This window comes from Aedes aegypti, chromosome 2 (genome assembly GCF_002204515.2).
Source record: "Aedes aegypti strain LVP_AGWG chromosome 2, AaegL5.0 Primary Assembly, whole genome shotgun sequence".
In the NCBI taxonomy this organism is placed as follows: Eukaryota; Metazoa; Arthropoda; class Insecta; order Diptera; family Culicidae; genus Aedes; species Aedes aegypti.
The window spans coordinates 464,204,660-464,232,103 of record NC_035108.1 but is presented as its reverse complement, the minus strand read 5'-3'; the positions used below and the strand labels follow the sequence as shown (position 1 = coordinate 464,232,103).

Genomic DNA, 27,444 nt, shown 5'->3' with positions numbered 1-27,444 from the left:
TCACGGGATTCCATCAGGAACTACATCAAAATTTCCTCCTTCATCAGGAGTACCTACTGAGATTCCATCAGTAGTTCTTCTAGGGGTCAGGAGATTTTGTGGGTATTTAAACACGAGTTCGTCCAGGAATTCCATCAGGAGTACTTCTCATCATTCTATCATGAATTCCACGAAGGATTTCATCTATTGGGGTTTCATTGGATGTTCCTCTAGGGATTAAACCGGAAGTTCCTCTAAGAATTCCATCGTAAATTTCGCTAGGGATTCCTTCAAGAGTTTTTCTGGGGATGTCATAAGCAGTCCTTCGAGGGATTCCAACAGGAGTTCCTTCAGGGATTCCATCTGGAATTCCTCCAGATATTCCATCAGAAGTTCCTTAAGGAGTTTCTCCAGGGATTCCATCAGGAGTACCTTCCAGGACATCTTAAGGAATTTCTCCAAGGATTCCAACAAAAGTTCGTATAGGGATTCTATCAAGAGTATCTCTAGGATCTCCATTAGAGTTCTTATTGGGATTTTATCAGGAGTTCCTCCAGAGATTCCGTCAAGAGTTTCATCGGCGATTCAACTTGGAATTCGTCCTGACATTCTTTCAGAAGTTCCTTCATAGATTATATCAGGAGTTCTTCGAAGAACTCAATCAGGATTACTTCTAGGGGTTGATACTAAAGCTCTTCAATGGGTTTCGTCAGGAGTTCCCAACAAACATTTTAGTCGAACGACAGTTGAACAACTCACTCTGAAGCAAATTTCCGCTGAATTAACTGTTGTTCAGCTACTAATGTTACTTGGGTTCCATCAGGAATCCCTCCAGGAGTTCTACTAGGGATTTCATCAGGAGTTCCTCCAGAGAATCCATCAGGAGTTTTTCAAGAATATCTTTAGGAATTTTTCCAAGGATTTTCACTTGGAGTTTCTCCAGGGATTCCATCAGGAGTACCTATAAAGATTCTATCAGCAATGCCCTTAGGGTTTCCATCAGAGTTCTTATGGGGATTTTATCAGGAGTTCTTCCAGGGGTTCCATCAAGAGTTCCTTCAGAGATTCCACCTAAAATTCCTCCAGAGATTCAATCAGGAGTTCCTCAGAAACTATATCAGGAGTTCGTCGAGGAATTTCATCAGGATGTCTTCTAGGGATATCATGAGTAGTTCCTATAGGAATTCTTTTAGGATTTCCATCGGGTATCTTATCAGGAATTCCTCCTGGGATTGCATCACGAGTTCCTTTAGAGATTCCATCAGAAGTTCCTTCGAAGATTCCACCTGGAATTCTTCCAGAGATTATATTAGGATCCTCCATCAAAAATTCCTTCTGGAACCTTATCAGTAATTCCTTCAGAAAGTTCAACAGAAGTTCCTACAGAGTATCCATCAGGAGTTCCTCCAGAGATTACATTGAACGTTAGTTCAGAGATTTCAGCAGGCACTCCTCCAGAGATTCATCAGGAGTTCTTTTGAAGATTTCATCAGGAGTTCCTCCAGGGATTTCATTAGGAATTCTCCTGGGATTCCATTAGGAATTCTTGAATGGATAACATCAGAAGTTCTTCTAGGGATTATATTAATAGATCCTCCAGGGATTCCAACAGGAGTTTTTTTCTGAGATTCCACCTGGAATTCCTACAGGAGTTCTTTCAGAAGTTTCTGTAGGAATTCCATCAGGAGTTCCTTTGCAGATTGCACCTGGAATTCCTCTACAGATTATATCAGGGGTTCTTCAAGAAATTCTTATAAAATCCTCCTTGGATTCCATTATGGACACTTTTTGGGATTCTATCAGAAATTCTGTCTATCAGGATTCTATCAGGATTTTTTCTAAACGTTCGTTCAAGAATTCCTCTAAGGTTATTCTGGGCCCATCAGGTCATTTACCACGGATTCCTCCCGGAATTTATTGAGGAATTCTATCAGAATTGTCTTCCGTTGGTTTCTCTAGGGCATTTCTCAAGAGATTACTCCAGGAATTCTTCAAAGGATTCCTCCTGAAAGGCCTCAAGGGATTTCTCCCAGAATTAATCAAGGGATGTCTCCTGAAATTCCCCAAGGAATTAATCTCGGGAGGCCTTAAGAAATTCCCCCCAGAATATTTCCAAGGATTCTCGAAGGTTATCTGGAATTCCTCCAGAGATTTTACCAGAAATTTCTTATAAGGATTTCATTTAGAGAATCCTCCCGGAATCCCTTATAGAATTAATCCCGGAAATCCTTAAGAGGTTCCTCCCAGATTTTTTTAAGGAATTTTCCGTGGAATATCTCCAGACATTCTTGCGGGTATTCAGGAGTTCCTCCAGCGATTTTACTGGGTAATATAAGGATTTAACTAGTGATTTGGGAATCCACCAGTATATCCTCCAGTAACAGTCATATCGGGGATTTGACACCGTTTTCTTTAAAGATTCCACTAGTAATTCCTTCAGAGATTTCACCAGTATTTCCTATAATTATTTCATTATTAGAATTTCCGCCAGAAAAATATACCAGTGTTTCACCAGTAGTTCTACCAGAAAATACTTGAAAGGTTTTAAAAGGATTTCTTTTCTTTATTCGGGGGGGTTATCCTCCAAGGAATTCATTAAAAAATGTCCAAAGAGTCCACAAGAATTTTTTTTCTGGAAAACCATAAATATTTCCACGAAAGAATCTATCAGGAACTCCACGAAGGATTGAACTATAAATTCTTCCTTTCTTTACCCTAGGTATTCCGGGAATCTTCTGCAAAGTTCCAACAGATAATTCCTCCAGGGATTCCACTTATATTTATTCAGATTATTAATCAATGGAGCAATATCTTGAAAAATCCTTGGAGGAATCACCAAAGAAATCACTGGAGAAATTCCCTGGAAAAATTCCCAGGGAATTCCCTGGAGAAATTCCCAGGGAATTCCCTGGAGAAACTCCTTAATATAACTTTGGAAGAACTTTAAAGCAATCCCTGAAGGAGCTCCTAAAGGGTTATCTAAGTCGATTCCTGGTGAATTCCTTGGACAAATCGTGAAAAAAATACTGAAAGAAATTGATGGATAAATTCCTTTGGGAATCCTCGGAAAATTTTTGGTAGATCCTTGAAGTAATTTCTGAAGGATTCCCAGGCGAATGCCTCGTAGGGTTTCTTCAGGGGTACAATGAGGAACTTATAAAATAATTCCTGGTGGAATTTCTGAAGCAACTCCTAGCGGAATTTAAGAGGAATCCTAGGAGGAATGCGTGATAGAATCCTTGGAACTAACTTCTAGAGGAATTCTTGAAGAAATTGTTATAGCAATCTCTTCAGAAACTCTTGGAGGCAGCCTTGAAGTAAACCCTGAAGAATTATTGAAGAAATCACTTGAGGTTTTTTTTAGATTGATCTTTAAAAGAATCATTGGAGGAAATACTGAATAGTTTGTAGAGCAACCTTTGAAGGAATCTCTGGAAGAATGCCACCTGAAGGCATGCCTAAAGTTTTTTCCCCGGAGGAATTTCTGGTGGAAACTTCCAGTGGAAACTTTTTAAGGAATTCCAAAAGAATCTTCTTTAGGAATTGCAACAGAAACTTTTGAAGGAATTTCAGAAGCATCTCCTCGAGGAATGCCAGCATCAACTATAAAGTAAATTGAAAAGCAACTTTGCGAGAAATTTCAGAAGAAACTCTCGGAGGAATTCCGAATGAAACTCTTAAAAGAATTCGATAAGCCACTCCTTGGGAAATTCCAGAAACCATTCTCTGAGGATTTCGAGAAGGAGCTCTTGAAGGAATTCCAATACAACAACAACTTCATGAGTAGTTCCAGCAGCATGGTAGAATTCGAAGAGCGTTAACGTGAGGAACTCCAATTTGAGAAATTTCAGAAGCAACTCCTGGAGGAATACCAGGAGGATTTTCTAAAAGGATCCTATAAGTAATACCATAGGGAATTGAAAAAATCCAGGGGATCTCCAGAAGAAACTTTTGAAGGAATTCCCGAAACGACTCTTTGAGAAATTCCTGAAGCAACTCCCACAGGTATCCCAAGACGAACTGCAGACAGAGTTTCAGAAGCAATTTTTGAAGGAAATTTAGGAACAGTTTTATTCAAGCAGGACGGCCAAATGCAACTTCCTGTGAAATTCCAGGAATATCCACTAAATTAATTCCAGAATCTACAACTTTAAGATTTCAGAAGCGGTTTATATAGTAAGTGTAGAAGGAACTTCCGGGAAAATTCCAGATAAACTCAATTAGAGATATTTAATTTTTTAAAAGAACTCTTCAAGGGTTTCAGATAGCCCTCTAGAAAGAATTTCAGAAGCAACTTCTGAAACAATTACAAAAGAGTTTGTTTAAAGATTCCAAGAGGCAATTTTTACAGAATTTTAAAAGCAGCTCTTGGAGGAATTTGAGGACGAATTTCTTGAACAATTGCAGAAAAAACTCTTGAAGAAATTTCTCGTGTATTTCCCAAGGACGCCTTAAAGGAATTCCAGGAGACACTATTAAAGGGACTCCAAGAACAACTTTGTAAAATATACTCAATGCAACTTTGTGGGAAGACCTTCTGAAGGACATCCAGGAGCAATTATCTAAGGATCTCTAGGAGAATCAATTTAAGGAATCAAAGAGGCAGCACTTGAAGGATTTTCTGGATCAAATTCGCAAAACATATACTTCAGAAGAAATTTCTGGAGGAACTAATTTTTGAAGGAAATGCAAGAGCACTACCGGTAAAAATTTCAGTAGCAACACTTGAAAAAACTCCAGAAGCAACTAGTTGCGATTTTTCAAAAGCCTTTTCTACAGGAATTCTAGATGTAACTCTCGGAGAAATTCCAGTTGGAACTCATGTAGGACTTCCAAAACAAATCTCGGAAAAACTCCAGAAGGAACTCTTGAAATCTTTTACAAGCAACTTTTTACAAATTTTCAGGAATTGAGGAGCAACTCTTTGTGAAATCCCAGAAGCAACTCCCGGAGGATTTCCAATGAGAACTCTTAAAAGAGTTCCAGAAGCATTTCCTTAAGGAAATCCAGTAGCATCTATTGATAAAATTCTAAGAACATCTCCATGAGAATTCATAGAAGCAATCCTTGGCGGAATTCCAGGGGAAAATTTGGGAGGAATCCCAGAAGCAACACTTTGAGTAGTTATAGACAATACCTTCTGGGGAATTCCAATATAAATTCTGGAAGGAAGTGACTGTCTTGAACGATACCCAAAAGCTACTATCGGAGGAAATCCATAATCAAAGAAATTCTTAGAGCAACTTTCGGCAAAAATCAAGTAGGAATCAACTCTATGAGAAATTACAGAAGCAACTCTAGGATAAATTCCAGGATGGTTTCTTAAAGTGATTCTAGAAGTAATTCCTTGAGGAGTTTCAACGCAACATTCGGGGGAGTCCAGGTTGAACCCTGGAAGGAATTTCAAAATCATCTCCCGAAGCAACTTCTGAAGGAATTTCGATAGCGTTTATGTGAGAATTCCCAGACGCAACTCCTTTAGAAATCCCAGAAACAATTCTATGATGAATTCCAGAAGTAACTCTTGGATAAACTCTACTAGGATCTTCTGAAGGATTTCAGAATCAACCCTTGAATTTATTTCCGAAGGAATTAATGAAGGAATTTCAGAAGCAACTCTTTCAGCAAGCAATTTCCGGAAAATACTAGGAGAGATTCTAGAAGCAAGAATTCCAGTAGCAGATTTTTGAAATAATCTAAAAGCGACTCGTGGAAAAATTCCAGAGGTTCTCATGAAAAACACCCAGGATTACCTCTTTGGAGAATTTCTGTAGCAACTCTTGTAAGAATTTCAGAGCATTTCTTGATGAAATTTTCGGATATAATTCTTTGAGGAATTCAAGAAGCATCAATCCAAGAAATTGCCTCTGAAATTTGGACTGCCAGAGAAATTCTAGGAATTACAGAAGAAAATTCTGGCGAAAATTGAAAGAAAAAATCAATGTTTAATTCCAGAAAAAAAACTCCTTAGAAGCATTTTAGAAGAAATACTTGAAGCATTTTCTGAAGCAGCCACAGAAGGAATTCTAGTAGAAACTTCTGAAAGATTTCCATTACAAATAGGAGAAATTCTAAAAGGAGACTCTGGAGGATCTTCTAAAATAAAATCAGAAGTCATTTTTTGATGAATTTTTAAAGCAACTTCTAGGAAAACTCTTTCACAAATTTTTGAAAAATATCCAAAAGAAATCACAGAAAGACCTCCTGGAGAAATTTACTAGCAATTTCAGAGTCAACTTCTCTAGATTAGGTCAGAAGTAACTTCAAGAGGAACTTCTAGAGAAATGAGAGAAGCACCTTCTTGGTGAAATCCAGGAGCAGCTTTCGAATAAAGAGGCATTTCAGAAGGAAACTCTAAAAAAAAATACAAAAGGAATTCTTAAAAGAAATCAAAAAGATTTTATTGAAAGGAATTAAAAAGAACTCCAGAAAAAAACTCCTAGGGGAACTCTAGAAGAAAATCTAGAAGCAATTTCTGGATTTATTGTAAAAGGAACTCCTAGAGGAATTCCAGAAACAAGCCCTTTTAGAGTTATAGAACACACTTCAGAAAAAATAACATTAGCAACCCCTGGAGGAAATCCAAAAGTTATGCCTATAGGAATTTCAGAAGAATCTACTGGAAAATTTCCAGAGAAAACTCAAACAGGGATTCCACACACAACTCTTGGAGGAACTTATAAAAATCCTGTAGCACCTCCTGTAAAAATCCCAGAAGAAACTCATGAAATAATTTTAGGAGGAAATCATAGAAAAATTCCTGAAGTATCTCCTGGAGGATTTACGGAACCAATAGTATCGTTAATTACGAAGTATGACCCTCGTTGCACTTCGCTACATGGTCGTTTCCTTTATCGACCAACGATGAATAGAACAGAAATAGATTAGAAGACCATAGCTATCCGCAACATCACCAACAGCAGCATCGACTCCATGCAGGAAATGTTCTTCAAACTTCACGGTTAAATTTCACTGTGATGTTCATCACCGCTTCTGTTGCAGCCGAGATTATGCATTGCCCACCAACGAAAATGCTTATCTCACCAGCTCCACAGATCCGGTTGTATTTTATTTAGTGAAAATTGAACTAATTACGTACAAAAATCACTAAACTTAACAACCGTACACTGTAGAAACCGATAAAAACAAACAAGCTTTCCGTAAACTCAAGCGCAAGATTTGAAAATTTTCTATTCTTCCGGATGACTATGCGGTTGAGTTTGCGTTTAGTACAGTTTAGTACCAAACCGCAAAGTCAATCCGGATGCATTGTGCGTTGGCGCATATGATCCCGTCCATTCAAAATAGCTGTCAAAAAAAACGGATCGTCAACCGGATCCATTGTGCTCCGGCCTTAACACTCAACAATACTTCCGATCAGTGTTGCGATGGATCTTCTTCGTGAACAATGATCGACGCATCTTCGCGATCCAACATTCGCCAAAATTCATTTTTCATTTTTGAGTCACGAAGAGCATCGCAAAAAGCGAACGGATGCAACGCCGAAGAAGCAAAACGAACACACCGATAAGTGGTTCGCGAAGCCTTTCCACTCGTAGGATTCATTTATCCACGCGCTGTTCATTCTGGTGATTCATTCCCGAGCAGAAGAAAATAACTACTGAATACCAAATTGAGGTATTCCATACCAGATAATTTCCAATACTTACAACCTGAATAAGGTATGAATGAGCCCTGCATAAGAGGTAAAATACCTCAAATAATACCTCAAGCATATTCTACGAACACCAAACTGATAACTAGATCAGGTATTATAATACCTCAATAATACTTGATGGATTTTTATATAAAAATGAAATTTTTCAATTGTAGTTCAATACCTCCAGCAGACCTCAATAGCCTTTTAATACCTCAATGAAGTATTTTTAATTGTTTTAAAGATTTTTTTCAATGCCATTATAATACCAAATTGAGGTATTGACAACTGAACAATACCTAATTTTGGTATGATACCAAAAAATGGTATGCATAAGTTATTGGGGAGTTATTTGTTCCTCCTCGGGTTGCAAGGTTGCTTCTTCTCGTAAAGTCAAGCAAACACTTCACGCTAAGCCAGCTCCACGCAGCGCATGTATTAAAAGTACACAGAATGAGGCAACCAATGCAGAACTGACTGACTGAGTGAAAATTCTGTGTAGGTCGCACTCATTCTGTGAGTTGCCGACGTGTTGGCCTTCGGTTATGCGGGGATCGATGGAAACGGAACTGTCAATGATCTCCCGCGCGGCAGCAAACAGTTGACCGTTGGTAAGATGGGGAGTTTTCTGATATGTTTTCTAGCGAAAAGCCGGAAGATGGTCGCAAATGCGAAAGTTTTTTCCCCATTTGCTTCCACTTCGGCTATTCAAAACTAAAAAACTTTAAAATTGGAACTGAATTCCGCATTCCAAGCGTTCCTCCTCTGTGCTCATTTCACTCATTCAGTATTGTTTACCACCGTTTGCACAAAACTGTGTACAGCCCCTTTGTACAGAATCTGTGCTGCACGAAAAGAGGCCAATTTTGTGCGCTCGGCACTCATTTTTGAGCGGAGCAAGTTTAGCGTGATTGTTGCGAGCCCGTTTGAAGATGATCGAAATGAATATTTTCATGCTCTTCGCGAAGAACAGGCACCGTGGATCATACCGTTCACATTACCGAGCGATGGAAAATCACCCGATGATACCGTCGGGAGAAACAGCGATCCGAAAATGAAACACGAACGAATGAAACGCCCGAACGAACAGGTTGTATTTCATACCGGGTACCAGTAGCACATCTTCAACAACACACTTCACTTGTCGCTTTTTAACCATGGCTACCATGTCCACCTTTCCAGTGTAACGGCTCAACAATGTTTCACCCGACGCCACCTGGATTTTCACCGGAACTTCCAGTTTCTTGACCTCACGTAACCAGTCAGCACAACAGACCATATGGTCGGAGGCCCCAGAATCCAAAATCCACTTCGATTGAGTGCATTCCGCGCTAGCACTTAACGAATCACTGACGAAAATCACTTCTGACTCGCCGCAATGAGCCTTTTCTTTCTTCTTTTGCTTGTTCTTCTTCGCTGAATCCAATTGCTTGTGAGACGGACACTCAGAGCGCTTGTGGCCGACTTTTCCGCACGCGTAACACTTGTACTTCGGAGGGTTGCCACTTTTCCCGGAGAACGCCGTCGAATCATCTCCTGTCGCCCCCACATCACAGTTCTCACGTTTCACGCTCTCACTTAGCAACCGCGATTTCACGAACTCGAGGGTACACTGTTCGGCAGGAAGGGTTTCAAGAACCGTCACGAGCTGCCCATACGACCGGGGCATCGTTTGCAACAAATAAAACACCACTAAACACTCTTGCAGTTCAATCCCCGCCGAATCAAGATCGCGCACCATACGTTCGAACTGCAACAAATGCGTTTGCAGGGATGTGGACTCGTCATACTTCATGGCCGAAAGCTTTTTCAACAAATAGAATTGTCCGGAGATTCCCTTGCGCGCAAACGTGTTTTGCAAAGTCGACCAGATTTGTGCCGGAGTTCGCTTCCCCTTGATATGCTCAAGTTGCGAATCCGCAATATTCCGGATGAGCACCGACTTGCATTTGACGTTTTGCTTCAGCCGATCCGCCATTTTCTTCTCCTTGTCGCGTTTCACTTCAGCCGAATCCGTTGGCTGCACTTGCAGCTCCGCCACCGCTTCCACCTCAGAACTGATGCAATCGAGCAAACCCAGTTCCTCGAGGTGCACTTCCATGCGAAAACTCCAATTCGCGTGATTAGAGCCATCGAACAGATAAATCTTCTTCTCTTCCTCCATAATACGCGATCGGAGGTCAAAGCACTCGAAAATCAACGCGAAAACTTCCCGACGAAAATTTTCACTGCCACGCGGTTTTTCGTTTTCGCACACTCCGAAACCGGACCGATTTTTGCTGAGCACATAACCTAACAAAGGAATATGGGCAGCAGAGAAACACAGAGACACGTCCGTTTCGTAGAGCGTTTATTAACTAGTGAAGGGTTACACGTTCAATTCAATTTACCCATATTTAACTGTCAGTAATCGTGTGTTACACACTGATAGAAGGATACATATTTTATTCTTGGCAATTACCCACTGTGATTAGGTTAATCTTAATAGAATGTAGCTTTATCATATCAATATGGTCTACTTAACACAACATGTGTCATGCTTCATTGTATTGTAAAACTGTATATAATCTATTCTGTCTACAACTGACGATATGGCCAAAACCAGTGCTTCTACCCTATATGAGCGAATGTGCCGTAGAACTTATACGCGCAATTTAAACGCAACGTCGAAGTTCAAGTAGGCTTGGATGGATTCGTTCTTCAAACACGCGAATGTTCCAAATTTGCGAAATTTTAATACTTTATATTCATACTTGCTTATACTGTATGCGATTAATACTTAAAAAAACTATTTTTACATTATTTACAGACAACCATCCATGAGTCAATGTTCTATTACTGGATACGGTGTCATAAAACCTCACTAAATTTTAAAAAAAAGTTGCTATGATGGTCCCATCAAACAGCTATCTAAAGAATATCGGTTCCATAACTCATGACTGTAATTCAATAAAAAATGTTTTTCCAAGTTGTGCTATCTATAGGAACAATAACGCTAATATTGCTAGTAATAATTTGAGTATGGTGTCTAATGCTTATTCAAATCTACATTGTTCGAAGTTATACTTTGCACTTTCGACCAGACTTGTGGAAAATACTCACAGAATTCTTATAAAATTAACTAAATCAATAGCTCCAGAAACACTCCAACCATTTTTTCAACAATACTATCGAGTATTTTTACTAGAGATTTATTTGAAAAATAGCTGTAAACTCACTCCGACGATTCTACCACATTACCCGAATGCCATGACCCCGAATTTCCCCGAATTTACAATTATTTTGACATGATGATATTGATGACATTTCCCCATCATATTGAAATTCGGGATAATGTCATTCGGGGTAATGGGATTCGGGTTAATGGGGTAGACTTCAACCAAAATATCAGGATATTTAATTCATCATTGATGGACCTTATCGGTTTGCAGAGCATGAATTTATAACAGTATGGCTGAAAGTATGAATAAAGAAGTTTGTACCGTGCACCCCTGCTAATTTGAACGGTACCTCCTAGGACAGGACGTGACAGCTCAACTAAGACTGCCCAGTTGTTTTTCAGTCGATAACATTGACGATACAAAAGCCAGTGCAACCAGTATTCTTTAGGGGCCCAGATAGCCGTAGCGGTAAACGCGCAGCTATTCAGCAAGACCAAGCTGAGGGTCGTGGGTTCGAATCCCACCGGTCGAGGATCTTTTCGGGTTGGAAATTTTCTCGACTTCCCAGAGCATAGAGTATCTTCGTACCTGCCACACGATATACGCATGCAAAAAAAATGGTCATTGGCATAGTAAGCTCTCAGTTAATAACTGTGGAAGTGCTCATAAGAACACTAAGCTGAGAAGCAGGCTCTGTCCCAGTGGGGACGTAACGCCAGAAAGAAGAAGAACCAGTATTCTTCTTAAGTAAATCTTGTGAAAAAAATCAAATATCAAGGCTCACAATTTAATTGTTTCTTGTACGCTTCATTAATTTACTGCGTTAGAGAATGCTTTATTTTTTTAAACTCACAATTATATTCAAAACCGACGATATTTTCAGATAAAATTAACACAATTTCCATTATAATGCTTTCAATTATGTTTTTTTATGTATTTTAATATTGTAGGAGCACATGCGGTAAACTTAACTTCGAATATAAATAGATTTGAAACAAAAGGATTTCATGAAAGAAATTCAAACTTTTGATGAACACTCTAATTTAAGATCTAGCAACACGGCTGGGCTAGCAACAAAGTGCCCTGTTGCAACCCAACTCAATGATGTGAATGTAGGCCTTTGCCAAAACGACCAATAAGAAATGGTCTTTTTTGACAGGCAATTGGTTTCATTTTTGTACTTTGACCTGTCACGTCTTGTCTTAGGGTACCTCATGCAAACCATCGGGGTTCATTTTTAATTTGAACATCTAGTCACCCTAGAAACGGTAAACTTTCACTGGTTTGTTTTGATTCTGCGTTCCGTTCCACAGCGTTCCATTTCACTTTCCTCCGTTCCATGAGCCATTTTTTATCTTGACGATGTGCAAATTAGCGGGGCACAGATAAAAAGTGTTCAGATTAAATGTAGTCAAACCAAAGGGGGTACCCGGTATACGCATAAATGCGCTGGGCTGTTAACACGAACGATTAGGCCTCAATTCGACAGTCGTGTCTAGCAGTACAGCAAAGACTTCTGATTGACGGTTTACCAAACAATGAGTGCGTGCGTGTTCCTATTGTTCGACATAGTAACCCGAATCGGCAGCACCAGCACTCAGACGCGCGTAGACATTTTTCTCGTCTGCTCGCAGAAGGCGTTGAACTAACATGGTGTGCTGCGTGCAAAACGTGTGCTATGATTGTTGTTTGTGTTTGCTTGCACTTGAATTAATTGATGTCGCGCCATGTCGTGCCGTCTGGCGTTGAATGATGCACTTTTTACCGCCGTTGTGCTGTTTTTCCAATTTATTAACGAAAGCACACTCAACGGTATTGGGTGCGATTATTGCACGGTTGTTGGTTCAGCTTGCAGGTTTCACTGGAACAAGAGGGCAAATATTCAGGCAATGCTCATTAGCGCCTGCCATCCAAACAAAAAGCTCCAACTCAGTAGACGTGCCCTAGTTGAATAGGGCGGGTAAAGCGCGCGCAAAAGCTCTAGTCGTAAATCGTCACATTCTATCCTCGTTTCGTGCATATTTTTTGCGCCATCAATGACGGGCGAAACGACATCAAATTTGAAACAAAAAAATACGGTGGGACAGATGAATGTGGAACTTTGCTGTAATGACGTATATTCACATTTTAATTTACTTGAATTTTTACCTTCTAGTAATATATAAATTTTTAAACATAATTTCGATTCATATAATCGTTAGTTCGAGTTAGAGAAAGCGTCTTCATTCGATTCAGTTGATGCCGTTAATGCCCGCTGGTTGAATGGCACAAGGACAATAATAAATCGAGGACGGCGTTGCATAAAAAAGTAGGCTATACTCAGAAGGGTGGAAACTGGAACAAATTTGCTAATGGAAACCGTCAACCGGGGGCTCCTTTGATTCAATAGATGGCGCACTTTTAAGGAAATATGTAGATATAGCTCACTCACCAATTGCAATAGTGGTTATCACGCCCAATGGTATGGGTGCCCTAGTGTAGATGTAGGGGAAGGTGGTCCAATTCGGACCCTGTTCTAATTCGGACTATCAAACATTTCTCAATACTGGCGCTATTGTAAAGATCGTGTGTACCGTTTTTCTACCCACCGTCACATTTGACGCCTTTCAATTAATTCGTTTGATTTTCATATTAGTTTGTTGTTTTCAAGTGCTCTAGTGTGCTATCGGTTAGCATTATTTCCAAGCTTCTGGAATTGACAATAATTCTCCAATCTTTCTGTGTTATTTCATAATCTAATCCCTACAAGCCTAAGCTTTCATCTGACCATATGGTTTTTAAATGTCTATGCACTGTTTGTGCTCAACTAGTTTGAACATCTCAAAATGTGCATTGGTCCAATCCGGACCTTTTGATATGGTTTAATAAGGACCTCTTGATTTTCAACAAACGAAGTTTATTTCAAAGGCTGCAATCCGTGAAAGTCTTCTCGACTTGCCAGAAAATGGATGGTGCCTTCGTTCCTGTTGCGGTAAAGTAAAAGTCTTCGAAAAATCTATTAAATACGGTAGTCCACTAAAAAACAAATCAATAAATTAGCTACTTGAAAAGAGTCTCTATTAATTGCCTATTTTGAAAACAGCGTTCCAAATTTGTATGACAATACTATTCAATTCTATTCTATTCTAAGTGCTTGCACAGCCAATATTGAAAAGCATCCTGGAAATACCGAAATTTCATCCAGTATTTTCTTGTCAGCATTAATATTTGTAGCATATCAATGATTTGATACAAATATTAAAATGGCCAGGCCCACTGTGCAGACTTGGGGTTTGAAGGTAATTTAAAGAAATCCGGCGATCAGATTATTCACGAATGAATAATATGATAGACGGAATATTTTTTAAATATTGTGATGGAAGAAACGGGGACAACCGTACCAACCGTTCCATTCAGGGAGATCGGGTAAAATCGTTGGGAGTGGCGTTGCTAAGAAAGTTAATGCGCACTCCATTGTTGTTTGTGGTTCTTTTCCAAGGATGGGACACAGGTATTTCTTCCGTATGTCCTGGCTATGAAGCCTAGGCTTAAGCGCCCTTACTCGCTCTTCCAAATTTGTATGACAATACGAAACAAAAAAAAAAGTTTTACGAGTGCTCAGAACAATACAATCAACTTTCCCTTACCCGATATAATGTTTTTTTCAGCATGAAAATAATCACTTTAATATAGCCTACTTTGACCCTAAAATGAAAGTATGTCGATACTTCTCCAACTAGATGCCCCAAGATTCGATGCTGTCTCCTTCAGTTTCCCGAACAAGTTAACCTATTCAATACAATATTTCCATGCCATGGCTCTCACTCTTGCTCTATCTTTATAAACGAGATTTTAAGCCCTGAGCTAGTTCATCTCTGTACCAACGGCTTTACTTCTCTTCCGAAGGAAGTCGTCACAATAACTTTTTACATCATACGTGACTACCCTTGGAAATGGGATTCAATCCCAGGTCCTCGGCGTAAAAGGCGTGTTTTCTAACCACTACATCAAGTCCGTCACTGATTTGATTCTATATTCGTTGAAGTTTTACTATATTTTAAGCAAAAATGGCTTTTTATAATGTTTTTTGTAAAAATAACAAAAAGCTCCCTAATTAAAAGATATATTTTCTTTATCTCGATATGTCCAATACACAATGTTCAGTTTAAAATCGAGTTAGGGAAAGTTCACTGTACTTAATTTTGAATTAGTTTCAGATTTCACCCATGTTTTTTTTAATGAATTCATATTTTACTTGAGCTGGTTCTGACTCGAACTAAGTTGGAATTTTTCACGCATTGAAGTGATTTTTTATGCTTGCGCTTATAGAAGAAGTTCAAGCTTTGATACCGTAATTTCGGGTGAAATTGATCATTTTTCACGTTTTTTCTGGCCTGATTTCTAAAATGTAATCAGTACCATACAACTGAATGCAGAAAAACAAGTACGACAGTGTGTTTCATGGACTCAGGTACCGAAATTTTGTAACAAATGTGATGTTGATGCTAAAAATAATCTCCAAAATAAAAAATCGTGTGATCTCATTTTGGGGTGAAATTGATCACTTGTGAATGAGATTATTGTAAGTTTTGAAATCAACTCTACATACTTAATTTAGGCCTCCTGAATCCGAATATGCTTGCCAAAATCCTAACAAGACAATATTTATGGAAATAATTTCAAGAATATCACGGAAAACGCCTAAATGTAGGCAATTTCCAAAGGATTTTCCTAAGATGCAGTAGAAATTCAATTATTTCAACAAAACGAGCAAATTTGTAAGAGTTTTGATGGTGAAATCTGTTTTGGGGATATTTTCAAAGCATCCTCACAAACTTTTAGGCTTACACCATGTCCGAATCCTTCTGTAGAACTAGAAGTTTATGGGTGTCTATCAATATCACACCAAACAAGATTTTGAAATTTTACATTATTCTCATGGAAATAAACATTCTTTGACACAAAAAACTTCACTACACACAATTCCACAATATTTAAGACAAACCACGTAAACGATTGCATTGATTTTGGTGCACTATTAGGAAGAAATAAAATCGCATGACACGGTGATCAATTTCACCCTACTGATCAATTTACCCCGAATTTACGGTACCAAACAAAACGGAGTTTTATTTTATAACTACCATAGCAAAAAAACGATAAAATTAGAATTAGAACATGGGGGGGTCCGAATTAGAACAGGGTTGGTCCAATTCGGACCTTTTGCAGAACTTCGTTCAAACATGTCTAGATATTTCCTGGTGGGTTGTATCAAAAAACTCTCTGAGAGAAAAGTCTGCGCGCTGAATCAGGCTTTCAAGAAAACATAAAATTTTTCCTGCCGTACATCATGCTGAAAAGATATGACCAAAAAACTGTTACTAGGTCTGAATTGGACCATGTTACCCTAGTTATGAACCTTAGAGGAAAACAATATGCACTCAGTCACGAAAAAGCATGAGCATGAGTATTGAGGACCGGAGTTGGTACTCCCTGATCGACCAGAATAATCGAAGTTGCATATCGATTCAATGAATGGGGCTTGGGATGTGCTTACCATTATCAATGTGAGCACACCGTAAGCTTAAAATTCAAAAGTCAATAACGGCGCCGGTCATGTCCTTACGGTCATCGGGGAAGGAGAGGAATGTTAGGGTATCCGTCCTATTATGGAGGACTTAAGCACGATGTTGGAATTAAAATCAGTGTTGCAGTGTTCAAAATCTAAATATTATAGTATTTTGCAATGTCAAGTGTTAAAACTATCCTTTATCTGGAGTATAGTGAAGTAAAAAAGCAATTTTTGGAATCATACATACATTTTTTTTACATAAATCTGAAGCTCTTTCTCTGTCCTATTATTGCGGTATTTTGTCCTATTATTGCGGTAGTGCCGTCCTATTATTGCGGTATACCAAAAATCATAGATTTTATTACAATCCATATACATTCAATACCACACAATGTTCGAGCATTGAAATTATGCTCCCTCCATGTTAATGACACTGCACGGAACTGTCAGTTTGTGTGACTTTGGACATATCTATGAGGAAAACTAATTCATTACTTTATGTCACGATTCGAAAATAAATCAACAGAATCGAATGATTTTCTGCCGGTTTCATCTCCTCTTTTGTCGTAGGTGGACAATGTTAAAGTGAATAGATAAGGTTCTTCCATCTGAGACCACTAGTCGCTATATAATAAATGAATTTGTTGACTTAAGTATAACCTACAATTTTGATGCTTTTAACAATATTTTCCACTAGCAACACAATTTTAAAGGATTGCTTCCTTGCGATCATCTTATATCTTAGTTTTTCAACATATTTTTGGCATATGTTCCGATTTTCAGTCAGTTTACGTGATTTTTGGTAAACATTGTGTTTATTTGCAAAATATTTGTAAATAAGAGGAATTACATGGTTAAAATAAACATAAACCTTTTATTTGACCAAATAAATGTATGAATAACTCTAAATTATGTCCCTAATTAGTATCTTAATAATATAATTAATGTTTCCAGCAATTACATTTAAAATGACTATTGAAATATCGAATTTTTGAATGAGATTTACAGATACCGCAATAATAGGCAAAAAGCTATTTTAATTGTCCTATTATTGCGGTTTATGTTTTTTCTCAAAAATATAGAACTTTTATTCAAAATTAAATATTTATCATGTAACTACATCCATACTGAACTGATATACCCGCTACATATAATTGTTTTGATTCTAAACTTAAAAATTTAAGCTTATGAAAACCCGCCCGTAGATAGAGAGACTGGTTAAAAATATAGGCTTTTCTTGATGCATCATTTAAAACTGTTCTTCCAACGATCAAAATCGTTTAATTTTTAAAGCATTCATTTGGTACAGCTTGGGAATATTATAAACTTTCATCATCATCAATAATATCCATAGAAAATAGAGTTTTCGATTAATAATGAGGGTTTAATTCTTATGCCGCAATAATAGGAAATACCGCAATAATAGGAAAATTACCCTAGTTAAAAAACCATTGTTACTACAGACCGAAGAATCTTCTGCATTCTGCATGTGTCTTCGCAAGATCCATCCACTGTTGATGAAACCTTCCAAAGATTTCTTGTGAGATCTTTGAAGAAGAAGAAGAAGAAAGTAGAAATCTTCGGAAGAAGTTTGACTTCAAGTTGGATACAAGAATTTATCAAAAAGTTTGTCATAATGCAATATCATATATGAATGAATACTGAAGACAATAAAAAAATATAAAAAAATAGGCATCAACCTCTACAGCAAACCATTTGATTCTCTTTGTTTCCCGTTGGCCGCTTCTGTGAGATCAAATGTCAACCGAAGCGCACATTCCGAGAGTCAACAGCAGAATTAAAGCCTCACTTCCCAGTACCATAAATTGTCCAAATTAGTCCTAATCACATTACCTCGTGATTAGTTAAGTGTCCGCGAGAGCTGGCGACCGCGCCCGCAGCATTGTTGGAGGGGATTTATTTTAAACTTCCTCGCATTTTCTCCGAACTCCTCGAAGACCGAACGCATCACGTTTGCTCAATTTAAAGCAGGGCTGCCCAACGTGCGGCTCGCAGTTCTATTTTGTGTGGCCCGCGAAGAGTTTGAAGATTCTTCTAATTTATCTGGCCCGCTGAATTGTCTATTAAGCGGTATAAGTAGACTCAAAGCTATTATTATATATTTATTCAATTTCATGCATATAATATCGTCGAGTCTAGTACACGACTCTGAAGACGACCGTTACAGGTCGAAATACGCATATCTGTCAATCTGTCTTGCGGAATCAAATGATATAGTACTAAATTCGGTTTTTCAATTATTTATAATTTCGTTTTTTTTTTTCATTGTTTAAATTAACTTTATTTATAGATTATTCAAATTTAAAATATTTTGAATTTTGAAAATACGTATAATTTCGAGAAAAATAATCTGTTGTCTTTCTACAATTTCCCCAAAAAAATGTTGAATGTTGGGATTGTTGCTGGTTTTGACAAATTCGGCCCGTTGCACATTTTTTTCTAGAATGTGGCCCGCGATTAAAAAATGTTGGGCATGCCTGATTTAAAGCCTCTTCATCGACGCCGCCCCATCATGTTTATTAATTTAATTTTCCACAAATAAAGATCGTTTCCCTTATCTTCTTTTCCTTTCAGATTACGGCTTTGATTGGAAGATACCCACACAGGAAAGAGGGGGGACTCACCACGGCCCTCCGCGAATAGCTGTAAAAACCGGACCCTCGATTGACGGCGGCAAATCGGACACGGACATAGGGGCGGCGGAATGCAGTGCGGCGTTGAAACCATGAATGACTGCGAACGATCGCCGGGTCGCACCGGCCTAAGGGTCAACTTCACCGAGAAGGGCGAAGTGAAGGAGCGTCGGGAGAAATTCCTGACCGCCAAGTACGGATCACACCAGATGAGCCTGATCCGGAAGCGGCTGGCCGTGGAAATGTGGCTGTACGACGAGCTGCAGAAGCTGTTCGATCCACCGGTGAGAATTGGGAGATGCCTTGCTACGCTCCTTAATATGGGATCCTCTTATGAAAATCTAGGCTCAAAAATATTGAACATACAGCCAACTCTCCCTTACTCGATATTCCTTATTTCTATATCGATTTTGAGAACCATAAAGTTAATTCTCATGGCTAACTCGATGGACCCGTGGATCACATTTGCACTGGTTTTGTCTTGTTTTGAGTCCGATGGACCAAATTGTTTTTCCAACTGACCACGATATTTGTCTGGGATTAAACTTTTTAATCTAAATTTTGAAAAATGCTCTTGGAATCCCTTTAGAAAATATTATATACATCCTTCAAAACTGTTAAAAAAATGCTTCAGCAGATTTGGAAACACTACACATAATTTTTACCCCTATGGAACTTCGAAAATCTAGTCATACACTTTAATTCGGAAATCTAGTTCGGTAAACGTATTCACCGAGAACCCAACAGCTAATATATCGGTAATTATGTGCCCAATCTCGTTAGAAATTTCTTAATAATCTCGGTAAACTTTTACCGAAGAAAAGTAGCGTTCCCTGGAATTTCGATTGAAATTAAAATTATGTAAGCTATGAAGCAGACTTTATCCCTATAGGGACGTAATGTCAAAAAGGAGAAGAATTTCTGAATAACGTCCTACATATTTCTCCTTAGAGAATATTCTGACAAATTCACAGAGGATGTTCTGACAAATGGAGAACAAACTGAATATCTGGAGAACTACCTCAAGAAATCTTTGAGGAAATCATGGCACTGTGATTTATTTCGTCGATTTCATGCGCTTTTTGAATAGCGCACAAACCGTTGATTTTAGCGATATAGTTTGTTAGGAGAAGTTTCTTGATATATTGAAGCGCATCTTCTGATGAAAAAAGTTTTGTGATCAATCCACCTAGCAGTGAGATAGAAAAACTATTTTTTCAATACATTTAGATAGACATATGGTGTTTCGACAAAGTTGTAGAATTGGCAATTTGAAACAACTATGTCGAAGACATGATTTTTCTATCTCTTATACTCTTTGAGATATATGCCGTTGTATGTGAATGGCCCCTTAAAATCATCATAACTTTTTTCCAAGAATTTTGACATTTTTTTGTAATTTATACAAAGTTTTTTGTCATGAAAAAACCCGTGTTTTTGCATCACGCTATCGTTTGAAGTAACAAAGTTATTTATGAAATACTCTTTTTTCAAGGGGTAGTTTAGGCCCCTTAACTGCCTTCGGCGTAAAATGGCGCAGACAACTCTTACAAATCATAAAACTACTATATCTTCCGTTTCGGCAGATGATGGAAACATTTGTCTATAAGCGTTTTTTGATGGGTTCTTACTATTGAACAAATAAGCCTTATTAAAACGATTACTACCGATAATTCCTTTACTTTAAGAGATAGAGAGGTGCGATGTACAGCAAAAACACGCGTTTGATATATCTAACAACTTTGTAGAAAACATAAAAAATGTTAAAAAACTAAATTGTTATTTGGGTTGCTGGTTGAATCTCTAAAGAGATTTCTTGAAATATTGCTTTAAGATAGATAGAAATATATCTTTATTTAACAAATTTGGAGCCTGACCTAGAGCCTGGAGCCGAGATCATAAAAATATCTCTTTATGAAAATTATAAAAAAATAAAGATTAAAGAAAATTTCTGAATAGTATTCTTGAGATGTTCTTGTAGAAATTCATAGAGTGGTCATTGAAGAAATTTCTTGTTTTTTTCAACAAATCCGAGCTGAAATTCCTGATATTTATATTTGTAATTCCCGTTACAGTAAATGTTCTAAAGATATTCTTAAAAGATTTTCTGAGTAATGTCTTGAATATACCCTGAAAAATTCTTAGAGGACTTCAAAATCCCAGGAGGAATTTTTGAACAAAACTAATGAAAAAAATCTTCGTAAAAATTCCTTAAAGAATTTCTGAAGCAATCCTAGAGGAATTTATGGATGTATTTTTGAAGGAATTGCGAAAAAATACTTCTCTCAATAATACTTCAAATATTCCTGTGGAGTTATAAGAAAAATATTTTTAGGAAATCTTGAGCAAGTCTCTGCAATGCCTCCTGGGAGACCCTTGGTATAATTTTAAATTGCAAGTGTACATGGTCATGTAGAACTTTTCCTGCTGTAAACCATTCAAGAATCCCTGCAAAAAGGTTTAGAAATTTATAGAATTTCAGCGACTTTCTGAATAATGGCTGAGAAATTTATAGAATACAGTCAGTGACATAAGTTAGTAATGGGGTGCTGTATCTCAGCTTCCGGTAGTCCGAATTGGCTGAAATTTGGATGACGACCTACAAATAACTTGAAATTTTGTCTGAAAGGGTATTACTACATTGCAGTAATTTTACGTAGAGTTTCAGAGGGTTGTTCAAAGACAAAAGTAAGTAATCGAGAGACTTTGTAATTTAATTCTAAAACGGTAAGTTGTGGGTTGTTGGTCTGTTCCACAAGGTTGTTCAATTTAACAGAAGTCATACAAATTTGCAGAACACACCAACTTTCCAAGACTTACCGTTTTCGAATTACATTAAAAAGTCTCTCGGTTACTTACTTTTGTCTTTGAACAACCCTCTGAATTTTTGGGAAACTTTTATGAGAAATTTTTGGAAAAAAAATCGTAAAAGTTCACTAGAATCTAGAAGAATCCTATAGTCTTAATACCTAGAACAATTCATATAGATTTTTAAATAGTGGATAAGGGAGAGTTTTTTTTAAATTCTATCAATACAAAATCTTCAGATTTATTTAGAAACTCCCAATACATTTGAGTCATTTTTTTATTTTTTTACCTCACCTTTTTCAAACATATCCTTCTTACATATTTTTTATTGAATTCTTATCAAAACCATCCCATTTTTTGGTCAGACTATTATATCTCTTTGTTCGCGCACGGGCGAGACCCATTATTCGGTGTGTGATACGAGGAATTAAATACACATAGTACGGAGTGACTTGCCATGGGTATACATACATATACATATAGGGGTAGAGACACATACATATTCGGTTTGCACAAACACTCTCAGTAATTTGCATGTCTATAATTATCTCTAGCTACTTTTCAAAATATATAAATTCCTCGCGAAATACTCACCTTTATACCACAGACTCTGTGTTTATACCTTTCTAACGACGGCTACTGAGGTTTCTATGTAAAGCTTTAGATCTTCCTTTGGAATTTACAGCTCCCTTTCAAAAAATTTCAGCTCCATCCTAGAATCACTTGCTTCGTTCGAAATTTCAACTTCTTTTTTGTGTAATACCACCTAATTTCATATAATTTCGAATTTCTTTACTTTTTTCGTAAATTCTTGAATATTTATCAAAATTAACTCTTAGAATAAGGGACCTGTTAAAAATCAATGCTGTTTTCCAAAATTTTCATTTCGTTCAGTGTATCTGAACCTTCAGCTCCAATTACTTCCAGAATTTATTGCTTCTATTTGAAAGTTTGCCGAGATTTTCTACTTTGTTAGATTTTGTTCTATGTTTACCTGAGTATTCATAAAAGAAGCACGAAGAAATTAAAAAAAATATATGTTTTCTTCTTCAATTTTTCTAGTTTAGATAAAAATTCAAGGCGGTTTAATTTATTTTTAATGCAACAATGAGTTACGACTATGTAATTTCCCCTTAGTTTTTCAAGTGTAATGAATGCTTATAAACGATTTTGATGATGGATCATTTAGATTCAGAGATTTTTTTTTAAATATTTCAAGCTACAGATTTTTCGCATGTTCGGTTATTCACTATTCGAAACAATACTTCGATGAGAATCTGCTGTGTTAAAATGTAGTGATTTGGTGCAACCGTTTTTGTGAAATGAGCATTTATGTTTGTGGTATCACTCTGCTCGTGATAGGATCTTGAAAACATAAAAAATGTACTTTAATTTTGAGATTTCTTGGAGACGACTCAACCGATTCGAATGTTTTTTTTGCAGGGAAGCTCCTTATTATCTGACATCGATTGTTCTTTTACTTCGTAAATAGTTCGTAAATTCTAATTCTATTTAATGCTTATTTTTCTTTTCCCGCACACATAGACGGAAGCGATAGATGTCGATATTGACGAAATTCTCGACATGGATACCGATGACATCAGAAGATCTCACCTGTTTGTAAGTATTTCCGGTTCCATCCCTAGAATACAATAAGCCGACTTATTGTTGTTATTATTGTTTTAAGTTATTTTTACTTAATTAAAGTTGAATCAGTTGGTAAATTAAGTTATTTCCAATTTGATGTATGGCATTATTATTCTTAGCGTTTTACCAAACACAAATCCAAGCATGCCAAGAAAATAACGTCAATGACCGGCGCTCCGTTTTGGTCATCGTCATCACAAACCAAGTCTACTTCGGTGCTATTATGAAGGCAGGCCGTTGTTTTTTTCCGCATGACCAAAACAATCGTCACGGCCACGGTCGATTGGACCAAGCAATTTTTACGTGGGTGGTCGGTCACCACTGTGAAGTTGTTCGGCGTCTCAAAATTCGATCCAGTTCGCCTGAACTTGACCAACGTGGTCTCCGTTGGTGAAGGCCAGCCAGGTCAAATTTACCACAGTAGGCGCGCGGTTTTAGCCTCAGATGTTTGCCGAGGTTGTACATATGCAAATAAAACCGATAGAGCGACCGTCAACAATGGAGCGGATCCGCCAATGGCCAAGAATACGCAACTGACTAAGCCGTTATAAATAAAGATAAATTTCACCGCGCTCGGATCCATCCATCGCGTCGGTCGGCGTATTTGGTTTCATCGAGGGCAATTAGAGAAAGAAGTTGGTATGATGCGAGGCGTCGGTGTGAATTATAAGTACTTACAGACTACAAAGATTCATAATGCAAATTGACGGCAATGACCACGATGCAATCCATGGCAAATATTCTGCAAAATAAAATAAACATTGACAAATAAAATTATCTAAAATGTAGACGCCTAATGGTCTGCCCTAAATATAATCAAAAAACTTAATGTAAACCGTAAAATAAGGTGAATTTGATCTTTTTTCAGTGATTCGAAAATGAATTGTGATCCTAAATGTAAATTTATAACTAGGATCAGACAACGTATGGGCTTGGCAATAATGGATTGTGTGGAGATCATCAAACATTCCCAATAAAAAGTCTGTTTTCTATTGTATGATTATCTCAAATGTGAAACCAAATGTAGGAACAAGCGAAGGCGATATAAAAACATAGTAGTCGGACACAGAATGAGTACTGCTTCTAGTACTACATTATGATCCTTGGTTCGGCTAGGCCGAAGTTATTTTTTTTAAAGCGATTTTCAAGAATAGAAGAACTAGCAGAGACTGGTTCCTTCTCAGTGTGAAAGGCCTGGTCAATGGTTTGTAGCAACTATTGATTTGAAAAAACCGTTTGGAGTTCGGATCATTCGAACGAGTGTCGAATTAGTTGTGAGCTATTTTCCTTTATTGTCAAATGCTATATATAGTGTCCTTAAATCTAGTAGGTACAAAAAATGAAAAGAGAGTATCTGCTATTGACCGAATGGAAAGTAAACGGAAAGAACGAAAGGAAGGCGGGCGACAGAAAGTCCCGACTGAATTTGGCTAACAATACAAAAATGGTTATTAATCGCTACCTCCTATCATCGTGTCATTTAAACTGCCTGCATCCTTTGTCTATATTTTGTCTTCGATACGCATTACCTAAGTATGATGTATCGGTGCCATTGGGCGTAAACGAACATAATTATTATTGGATTCTATTACATCCCTAGAATGATGCGAAGCAAAACAAAAACAAAACATTTTCATTTGTCTTATCTGTGGCAGGCAAATTCTAGACTGTATACAAAGCAGGATCTCTAATTGCTCTTATGGATTTTTCCTATCCGATCGTAAAATAAGTTTGGCGTCGCAACATTCCGGCCTCCGTAATTCGATAGAGTTACATGAATTAAATGCCAAACATATTCACACTGCTTCTTCTACTACTGGATCATTCCTGTATCTTACCATGGGTAATGGCAACAAATTAATACTTCTTCTTTGATTCACATCCTGATTAGATTGACTTTCTGTAATATTTGATGCATGAACCTTGTTATTAAAATACTTGCAGTAAACATATATGCCAATAATTAATCCTAATATTATGATAACTAGCAGCGGTATTACTGTATTTGAGTTTCTGTATATTACTTCGGGAGTTCCAACTACAGTTATTACATCGTTTAAATATGGATTTTCCGGTTCTGTCTCGGATGTAACATTTGCATTTGCATCATGCGGTTTTTCGATGTGGTAGTAAAGTTGCGCCCGTGGTTTAAAAAACGTGATCGGTTTGTGGGATTCTCCTGAAATGCTTCCGTAAATTGTGCTGTACGCACTTTCGATCCTACAGTCCGGTCCAATTGTTATGATTCCAGCTTCGTAAGGAACTGAACTAACAACTGAATTACAATGCACTACCACCTTTTCGTTGTCGCTTTTGTAGAAAAGCACCTTATTTGATTCTGATAGCTGAATCAAATGTGAATATGGACTGCTGCGTATTTGTGTCATACATTTGATATTGGTAATATCGTGCATAATTGAAGCGGATATACAATCATGCTTACGTTTGATTGTTGCTCGTGTAATCAATAAATGGGTTGCGTTCAATTTTACCATATCGTTTTCTTTGGGATAGAAGTATTCTTTATGGTGATTAATTGCGATACTGCGTTCATCGATAATTATTTGCGAAAAATTAACTGAGTTAGGAACAGCATAAACGTTGAAAAGTTCGTACAGATCTTTGTTAACAACAATGGTTTCAACAATAATGATAAGTGATCCATTAATCATAGCGAATTTTATATCATTTGATAGCTCGTGATCCAATGTAGTGTATCCGCTTGGTAGTGATGCGGATATATTTTGCTTCAATTGCTGTTGCACCTCACGTGGTAATGGATTCTGACGTAATTTCCTGTACTTGGAACCAATTTCGTCAATCATCTCACGAGCTAATATAGTTGTTTCCAATGTTTTAGTTTCGATCATTTCAAATCTAGCATCATTATGCAAACGGTTTATATCCTGGTGCAATCGGAATATCCTGTCATTGAACTGTTCACCCATGTGTGCCGTTTTTCCGTTGATTTTTGCCATCGTATCAGAAATGTCATGGAACAATCGATCATCGTGAATCCGCATAGCTGCAATGTCTTCTTCCACGTCGTCTCCACCGAAAATAAAATCCTTGATATATCCAAATATTCCTTTGCTTCTTTTTGGCCTAGAGAACTGCGTTATATCCATGATTGTTTCGTCACAGTGTCTTCCAATTGTTTGTATGGTTTGATTCAAGGTATAATCTTTCACCATACCTTCCATGGATTCCAGGGCTTTACTAATATTTCGGTGTATTTCGTTGAGAAGCGATATGTCTTCTTCAGGGTATAAATTCGTTGTTAATTTTGTTTTCCATATTCCTCGTTTCAAAACACATGTTCCATGATGGTCAAACACTAATCCATCACTTTCAATTGGCTTGACTATCAGCGCATCCGTAAGTGAAAGCAATGCTGCAGCTGTTACAAAAACTCCTGTAACGGTCCCAGGTGTTGTATACCTTATTTTTCGCTGATCGGTTTGACGATGCGAACCGTTAAGTGATCTTGCTCTTGATTTGATTTCATCTTCGTCGTGTTTTATTCTTTTTCCCCAATTTGGGAACGTAGTATCAACAAGTTTTCGTTTTGGTTGATTGTCTTCAATCTCATTATGGGTAATCAAATTCTTTGAAGCTGTCGTTAATGATGGCTCTTTATTGCTGACATCTAAAACAGCTATTTTACCGGCTCGTCTCGTTAGGATTCCCCTCTGAGTTTGTATATCTGCAGAACGAACTTGGCCATCCTTGCCGGGAAATACTTTCACAATACGACCTTTCAACCAAGATCCTGGAAGACCATCCTGATCGGCTAACACTACTATATCGTCCACTTTGATTGGTTTAACCTTTTGTTGCCATTTTGTGCGTTTCAATAACCGTGGAATATATTCAGCCTTCCATCGGTCCCAGAAATATTTTTGATAGAATTGTACTAATTTCCATTGCTCTTTTTCATCCTTTGTTGTTGTAGGCATCCATGGTGGAACATATTTTCCACCTTTT

General features: G+C 37.6%; 1 protein-coding gene across 3 annotated transcripts in view; it reads left to right on the top strand.

Moving 5' to 3' along the window:
- LOC5568195 (protein phosphatase 1 regulatory subunit 14B) overlaps positions 1-27,444 on the top strand; it is a 228,362-nt gene that overhangs the window by 182,032 nt on the left and 18,886 nt on the right. For all 3 annotated transcript variants that reach the window (XM_021848235.1, XM_021848236.1, XM_021848234.1), the window contains 2 exons: positions 18,944-19,286; positions 23,356-23,430. In XM_021848235.1, the coding sequence (XP_021703927.1) occupies positions 19,074-19,286; positions 23,356-23,430 (288 nt within the window). In that variant the 5' untranslated portion in view covers positions 18,944-19,073. The remainder of the gene's footprint in view (positions 1-18,943; positions 19,287-23,355; positions 23,431-27,444) is intronic.